The following is an 8,401-nucleotide window of genomic DNA, read 5'->3' on the forward strand; positions in this document are numbered from 1 at the left end:
CTGAACAGCAACCTGGTCTGCAAGGTCTCTGACTTCGGCCTCTCCCGCATCCTGGAGGACGACCCTGATGCTGCCTACACCACCACGGTGCGTGGCTCCTGGCAGGGCACTCTTGCTGATCCCTTCCAATCACAGAATCTCAGATGTGAGGGGTTGGGAGGGACCTGGAAAGCTCCCCCAGCCCAACCCCCCTGCCAGAGCAGGGGCACCCAGAGCACATCACACAGGAACGTGGCCAGGGGGGTTGGAATGTCTCCAGAGAAGGAGACTCCACAGCCTCTCTGGGCAGCCTGGCCCAGGGCTCTGGCACTCTCACACCAAAGAAATTCTTCCTGAGATTCACAGGGAACCTCCTGTGCTCCAGTTTGCACCCATTGCCCTCAGTCCGATCATGTTCAGCGTGTCCATCAATGATCTGGACAAGGACACAGTGTCCCCTCGGCAAGGGGGCTGATGACCCAACACTGGGAGGGGTGTCTGACACCCCAGAGGCCTGTGCTGCCATTCAGGGTGACCTGGGCAGGCTGGAAAGTTGAACAGAGAAGAACTTCAAGAGGTTCAGTAAGAAAAAGTGTAGGGTCCTGCACCTGGGAAGGAAGAACCCCAAGCACCAGTATCAGTTAGGGGTGGACCTGCTGGAAAGTAGTACAGAGGAGAAGGATCTTGGAGGCTATTGACAGTAAATGATCCATGAGCCAGGAATGTGCCCTTGCTGCCAAGAAGGCCAATGGAATCCTAGGTTGCATAAAGAAGAGTGTGGCCAGTAGGTCCAGTAGGTCATTCTGCCCCTCTGCTCTGCCGTGGTGAGGCCACAGCTGGAGAACTGCATCCAGTTCTGGGTTCCACAGTTCAAGAGAGCCAGGGAGCTACTGGAGACAGTCCAGAGGAGGCTGATGAAGATGACAGGGGGACTGGAGCATCTCCCTGATGAGGAAAGGCTGAAAGAGCTGGGATTCTTTAGCCTGGAGATGAGAAGGCTCAGGGTAGACTTTATCAATGTATGTAAGTATCTAAAGGGTGAGTACAAGGAAGATGGAGACAGGCTCTTCTCAGTAGTTTCCAGTGTCCCAGAGGGGCAATGGGCACAAGCTGGAACATGGGAAGTTCCATTTAAATATGAGGAAAAATTTCTTTACAGTGAGAGTGACAGAGCTCTGGGCCAGGCTGCCCAGAAAAGTAGTGGAGTCTCCATCTCTGGAGACATTTAAAATCCTCCTGGATACAGTCCTGTGTAAAGTGCTCTAGGTGATCCTACTTCAGTGGGAGACACTTGGACTAGATGATCTCTAGGGGTCCCTTCCAACTCCATCAAAGTCTGTGATTCTGTGATTCTGACTGTGAATGTGCTGGGTCATTGAGAGATGGAGGGGCTGGAGCGTGTCCAGGGAAGGGCAAGGGAGCTGGGGAAGGGGCTGGAGCACAAGTGTGAGCAGGAGCAGCTGAGGGAGCTGGGGGTGTCCAGCCTGGAGACAAGGAGCTGAGGGGAGACCTGCTGGCTCTGCAGCTGCTGAGAGGAGGTTGGAGCCAGGGGGGTCGGGCTCTGCTCCCCAGGAACAAGGGATGGGACAAGAGGAAATGGCCTTGAGTTGTGCCAGGTGTTTGGGTTGTCTTTGGGTGTTTGGGTTGGATCTTGGGAACAACTTTGTTACTGAAAGGGTTGTCAAGCATAGGAACAGGCTGCCCAGGGAAGTAGCATCACCCTCCTTGTCTGCTTGAGTCAGCTTCATGCTTTTGTGATCTGGTAGCCCTTGGCTTCAGCTCATCCCTTGGAATTCCCCTCTGTTGAACACTGAGGGCCAGAACTATGCATGAAGAAGACCTCATAAAACAGCACAGCTTTTCCTTTGCTTTTCTGGAAATCCCTGGAAGGCACTCCCCAGGTACACCCCTAGACTTGCCTGGTGCAGGTTGCCTCCTCATCCCCTTTCAGAAGGTGCCACGTTGCTTGTCTAATCCATCCCAGCTGCAGGAGGGAGGGATGGAACCTGAGAATGGTTTGGGTTGGAACCATCGAGTTCCAATCCTGCCTGAGCCTCCCCTGTGACTCTCCTTGCCAGGGGGGGAAGATCCCCATCCGCTGGACAGCTCCAGAGGCCATCACCTACCGCAAGTTCTCCTCAGCCAGCGATGTCTGGAGCTATGGGATCGTCATGTGGGAGGTGCTGGCCTACGGGGAGAGACCCTACTGGAACATGACCAACCGGGACGTGAGTGGCCACGGGGGTGACCAGCCTGACCCTCCTCCTGCCCTCAGCCAGGCAGGGGCACTGGGGAAAAAGGGACCCCAAAGAGCAGCCCATGCTTCTACTGGTAGGGCTGTGCACGGTGGGTTTGTCCCCTCAAGGGGGACATCAGTGCCTTGCCCGGGGTTGCACCAGCTTTGCGAGGTCCCCATCCCTGTCTGCTGCTCTGCACAAGCCTTGCTGCTGGCTGGAGAGCTTTGGGATGTGTTGGGCCACCTCTTTCATCCCCTGGAAAGGGGTCAGGACTTCCCTGGGATCACTGCAGCCCCACTTGCAGCCAGTGCTGGCTGTTCCAGCCCTGCCACTGCTCACTGCCCCAGGCTCACGCCACCTCTGGGCTTCTCAGAGCTAAGGGCAGCCACTCTCACATCAGGAGTAGCATAAAAACAGCAGGAAAATGTAGGTTCTGCAGGAAAATGCAGGTTATGGGAGCAAAATTTCCAAAAAAGAGGCAATAAAATGAATATTTTGACCCTGAGGAGTGAAAAGTCTCCTCTTTTTTACCTGTGGGGACTGTGAACCAACCTATCTGTTTCCTCCCTTCTCTGGGAGTCCTCAGAGTCCCCTCTCTCCCTGGTGGTTTTACAAAGCAGCTTTGGTGACCACAGGGCTTACAACACCTCCTCCAGGCATCTCCTTTGAGCAGTTTCCTCCAGCCTTGCTGAGTGGTGGCAAGCTCTGCTTGAGCAGCCCAACACGAGTGCAGCTCTCCTGGCTTGTCTCCTGGAGAGAAGCTGCCAACGTTTTCAGCCTCTTGGACCACTTCATAAAACCTTTGCTCACTGGAAATGCACTTGTCACGTAGCATGAGTCTGGTGTGACCCTCACCTTCTGCTTTCCCATCTGATGGCCCCTTGAGCACCTTGAGGTCCTTGCTGGGGTCCTCAGGGCTGGGCAGGAGTGGAGCTCCACTTCAGCATGGGCCTCCTTTCCAGGTCATCAGCTCGGTGGAGGAAGGCTACAGGCTGCCTGCCCCCATGGGCTGCCCCACAGCCCTGCACCAGCTGATGCTGGATTGCTGGCAGAAGGACCGTGCCGAGCGGCCGCGCTTCACCCACATCGTGGGCATCCTGGACAAGCTGATCCGCAACCCGGACAGCCTGAAGTGCACGGGCACTGTCAGCAGGTAAGGGCTCCCTGAGCAGGGCTTGGCTGATGGTAGAATCACAGAATCATCCTGATTCGAAGGGACCTTGAAGATCATCAAGTCCAACCAGAACCTCAACCCACCATCCATAACCTCATCTACCTGTTCAGGGCTTCAATCATGTCCCTCAGCACCACATCTATATTTATTTTAAACACTTCCAGGGATGGTGACTCCACCACCTCCCTGGGCAGCCTGTTCCACTGTCCAACCCCTCTTTGGGTAAAGAAATTCTTCCCAATGCCCAGTCTAACCCTCCCCTGGTGCAGCTTCAGGCCAGTTCCTCTGGTCCTGTCACTGTTCACTTGGGAGAAGAGCCCAACTCCCACCTCCCTGCAACCTCCTCTCAGGCAGCTGCAGAGAGCAATGAGGTCTCCCCTCAGCCTCCTCTTCTCCAGATTGAACAACCCCTGTTCCCTCAGCCCCTCCTCACAGGACTTGTCTCTCTAAACCCTTCACCAGCTTGGTTGCTCTTCTCTGGACCTGCTCCAGCACCTCAGTGTCCTTCCTGCAGTGAGGGGCCCAGAACTGGGCACAAGGTGCAGCCTCCCCAGTGCCCAGCACAGGGCACCATCACCTCCCTGCTCCTGCTGGCCACACTGTTCCTGCTGCAGGCCAGGCTGCTGGTGGCCTTCTTGGCCACCTGGGCACACACTGGCTCACATTAAACCCCCCTGTCAACCAGCACCCCCAGGTCCTTCTCCACCAGGCAGCTTTCCAACCACTCATCCCCAAGCCTGCAGCTTTGCCTGGGGTTGGTGTGACCCAAGGGCAGGACCTGGCACTGGGACTTGTTGAACCTCATACAAGTGCCCTCAGCCCATGGATCCAGCCTGTCCAGGTCTCTCTGCAGAGCCTTCCTGGCCTCAAGCAGATCAACACTTCCTCCCAGCTTAATGTCATCTGCAGACTTCCTTAGGAAGCACCCAATGATGCTGGACAGAGGAGGAGGGTTGCAGCAGCTTCTTCCCTGCAACCATGGACATGGGTCAGGGTAATCCCAACCACAAACACAGGCTGGGAGGAGAATGGATAGGGAACAGCCCCGGGGAGAAGGACTGGGAGATGTTAATGAGAAGCTCACCATGAGCCAGCCACGTGCACTGGAGCCCAGAAACCAACCATGTCCTGGGCTGTGTCACCAGCAGTGTGACCAGCAGGTTGAGGGAGGGGATTGTCCCCTCTGCTCTGCTCTGCTGAGACCAGAGTTCTAGGGCTCCCAACCATTCTGGAGGCCCATGGGTGCAGGTTGTGGTGGGCAATGGGAAGCATCCTGCCTCTCCTATGAAGACAGGTTGGGAGAGTTGGGATTGTTCAGCCTGGAGAAGGGAGACCTTAGAGGACCTTCCAGTGCCTGAAGGGGCTCCAGCAAAGCTGGAGAGGGGCTGTTCATAAGGACTTGTAGCAAGAGAACAAGGGGTAATGGATGAAAACTGGAAGAGGGGAGATTTAGGTTGGACATTAAGAATACATTCTTTAGTGTGGGGGTGGTGGGACACGGGGACAGGTTGCCCAGGGAGGTTGTGGAGGCCCCAACCCTGGAGGTGTTCAAGGGCAGGTTGGATGGGGATCTGAGCTGCCTGGTCGTGTGGGAGGTGGTTGGTTCTAGATGATCTTTGGGGTTCCTTCCAACCCAAATCATTCAGTGGTTCTCTGATCTCACTTGCTGCCACATCAGGCTGTGGGCAGCAGAGCCCTCACAGCAACGTGCCTCTCACTCTCCTACCCTCCCCTGCATGACCCTCCTTCACAGTCTGACCACCTGGGACCAGCACCTCCTGGCCTAACCCCTCTGTCCTGCTCCCAGGTTCACCCAAACACCCTTTGACAGGGGTCTCCTGGACCTGAGCAGCTGTCTGACAGTGGAGGACTGGCTGGACTCCATCCGGCTGGGGCACTACAGGGACAACTTTGCCATGGCAGGGTACTCCTCCCTGGGCATGGTGCTGGGCATGAACATCGAGTGAGTACCACAGAGCAGCCACCCCTGGCTGGGTTGCCCTGCACCCGCCCCAAACACTGACCATCCTGCCTTGGCTTGCTCGGTCTAGTTGGTCCCTGATGCCCTAAGGAAGTGATGCTGGGACCTGGGGCAGTGGCCAAGGCTGTTCTGACCTCTGAGAGATGGTGTGGGAGTTGTCCTGAGGGGGTGTGAGTATCAAGTCACCTCTGGTGCTCTGTGGTGGTTCTCCAATGTCATCACAGGCCATTTGGGTTGTAAGGTGCTTCAGGAGGTCATATCATCCAACCTCCTGATCAAGGCAGGGTCAGATAGGAGGTTGCTGCCTCCTTGCCCTTCTTGCCTTTGTTTCCCCTGCAAAAGGACCAAAGATCTCTGGGATCACTGGGAAACCAGCAGAGCTGGGGGCACCTCAGAGCCTCTTCAGACCCCAGTGCTCTGGACTGGCTCAGGGCAGCTGGGCAGGGAGGCACCATCCATGGCCTGGCTGTGAGTGGAAGGTCATGGCCAAGTGACCAAGGCTGGGTTAAGTGAGGAGAGCTGGGGAAAATGTCTTCTACCACCCCTTGTCCCCCTCCTGCTCTATGGAGCTTGCTCTGCCACCTCTCTAGGGGATCTCTGAGGTGGCTTATGCTCCAAGGGGTACCAGAAAAACCAGCAGCTTCACCTGCTCCTATACTGGGCTTACACTCCCCATCCCTTGTAGCACCAGGGCTGGCAACATCTCCTGCCTCTGAGAAGACCTGGTTCCTGTCCAAAGGCAGGTAGCTCCTGTGCCTTGGGAAGGGGGTAACAGTGCAGACCTTGGCCAAGGTGAGGCAGGTAGAGGAGGAGCCAGTGACAGGGAAGATGGGAAGAGGCAGGCAAGGGCATGGATGGGGCTGGACCTGGGGCCTTGGCTGTGGGACTGAGCTGCTGCAGCTCCTTGTTCCTCAGGGAAGCTTTGAGGGGGTAGCCCTGGTCACCTGCCCTGACTGGGTTATCTGAGGCCATCTGGGTAAAACTGAACCCAATCCCAGAGCACTGATCTTGTCACCCACTGGCCTGTCAGGAGTGATCCCCCTCCGTTCCTGCTGCCCCCAGGAGCCCTGCCAGGAGGATGTGCCCAGGTGAATGGCAGCCCCATTCCCTGGGAGGATGCAGGTGGCCCCTCAGCAGCTCTGGGGCAGAGAGGAGTCCCAGGGCTGCCCCGGGGGGTGGGCACCAGGGGAGGAGCAGTGTGGGTGTCTCTGGGGCCCAGCACAGCTCCAGCCATGGGGTGTCTGACCGTGTCCTTGTTCTCCAGGGACGTTCGGAGTCTGGGCATCACCATGATGGGCCACCAGAAGAAGATCTTGAGCAGCATCCAGGCCATGAGGTCCCAGCTGCTGAACACAAACGGCCCCAGGAGGCACCTCTGATCACCAGCTTTGCACAGACCCACATGGGGCATTCCTTAACACCCTGGCAAAGGGGCAGCAGGGTGGTTGAGCAGGAAAAGGGGCACCAGACCAGGACCTGAAGCCCTGCCAGTATCTCTTTGATTTCAGCATAGGTGGAAATGTGTCTTTCCAGCTACTTTGATGGTCCTGCTGCCTCCTTCCCCCAGACAGAGGGGGGAGCAGCCTTCCAAGCAGGTTAGGGACATGTCATGCCTCTCTCCATCCTCCACTGTGTCCCTGTGGGACTGGGGGTCCCCACACAGCTCTGCAGCCCCTGCCACTGGTGGCAGCCCCTTCACACAGTGGAACAGCCCCAGCTGCTCTTGGAGATGTAGTTGGTGTGAGATGCAACAGCAATACCAGGGGTGGTGGGACTGGGCTTGCCATGGCCCACAGCTCCTTTGCATCTGAGAACTGGGGACCCTGTGGCACCTTTGAACAGAAGAGGACCCCACAGGCTGCCACACAGCAGAGAGAACCCTGCTTCCAGCACCTTCCAGTCCCAGTGTACTCCAGCCAGGACCTCCTGAGCAGCACCAGCCTGCAGGTGACTTCATGGTCCAGTCCTACCAAGCCCAGTAGGGCAGGGGACAGAGGACAAGCTGACAGTGGCAGGAACAACTGACTCTGCACAGAGGAGACTTCCCCAGCATGGAGGAGAGGTGGCCAGGGTCTGCTATCTGGAGTCTCAGGAAACTCCAGGGTGCTGCAGGAGACTCTCCACCTCTTGGACCCACCAGCACTGCTCCTCTCCAGATCCAGCACACACCCCAGGGCAGCCCAGGCACATTTTCTAGGGCCAAAAACTCAGGTTTCTCTCCCAGCAATACAGGCATCTCCTGTCCTCTGGCCTCCCCTAGCTGTACCAGAGCAGAGAGGAGTAGGGGAGATTGTTCCCACCTCACCTGATGGAGGGACAGGGAGACTTCTGCCAAACTCTCCTCTGTTCTTATACTGCCCTAGAGGAACCCCAGAGCTGCCCCATCACCACACTACCTGCCTGTGCCCAGGGATGCACTGTCACCTGCAGAGGAAGGGCTCTGAGCCACATGTCCAGCTGCAGCCACACAGTCCTGTGCCTGGGCAAGGAGGATCTTCAGCACTACCCAGCTGGGGAGCCCAGGGACTGGGAGGTGACCTTCCCACCACAGCTCTCCTCTCTCCTCCACAGGAGCATCTTGTTTGGTGTGGAGCAGTGGTCTCCAAAGGCTTGTGGAACTGATCTGGGAGCCTGAGCTGGCTGAAGAGATGGAGATGTGGCAGGGGAGGGGACAGGCTGTGGGCTGGGAGGGTTGATCTTGGGTGTAAATACAGTTTTCTCTGGGTTTAGGACCTGTTTTCCTGCCATGGGATGTGAAGTACACAACCATGGTCTCAAAGCACAGAAGCCTCCGTGGTGGGGCTGAACTCACTGCAAAGGATCAAACTGCTGGGAGAGTGGCTGGGGAGGGGGCTGCTGGGGAGGGGGCTGCAGGGGAACCCCAGTGGCTGCCAGGGACCAGCCTGGCCCACAGCACCCTGTCCTTAGCACTGGAAATCCAGCATCATTCAGATGGCAGGATCTGGCCTGGGGGCTGTTCCTCTCTTGGGGCACAAAGGGGATGGGGGGGGGGGGGGGGGAAACGCATTT

The 8,401-nt window shown here is 57.2% G+C and overlaps 1 protein-coding gene across 1 annotated transcript in view; it reads left to right on the forward strand.

The window, feature by feature from the left end:
• LOC104387763 (ephrin type-A receptor 8-like) overlaps nt 1–6,750 on the forward strand; it is a gene marked incomplete at its 5' end in the record, with an annotated part of 16,755 nt that extends 10,005 nt beyond the window's left edge. The window contains 5 exons of the mRNA XM_009996552.1: nt 1–87; nt 2,058–2,207; nt 3,179–3,369; nt 5,198–5,353; nt 6,636–6,750. The exon at nt 1–87 is cut by the window's left edge and continues 123 nt beyond it. Coding sequence (XP_009994854.1) covers nt 1–87; nt 2,058–2,207; nt 3,179–3,369; nt 5,198–5,353; nt 6,636–6,750 — 699 coding nt within the window. The remainder of the gene's footprint in view (nt 88–2,057; nt 2,208–3,178; nt 3,370–5,197; nt 5,354–6,635) is intronic.
• Between the last annotated feature and the right edge of the window lie 1,651 nt (nt 6,751–8,401).

Source organism: Chaetura pelagica, unplaced genomic scaffold (assembly GCF_000747805.2).
Source record: "Chaetura pelagica isolate M959 unplaced genomic scaffold, ChaPel_1.0 scaffold494, whole genome shotgun sequence".
NCBI lineage: Eukaryota > Metazoa > Chordata > Aves > Apodiformes > Apodidae > Chaetura > Chaetura pelagica.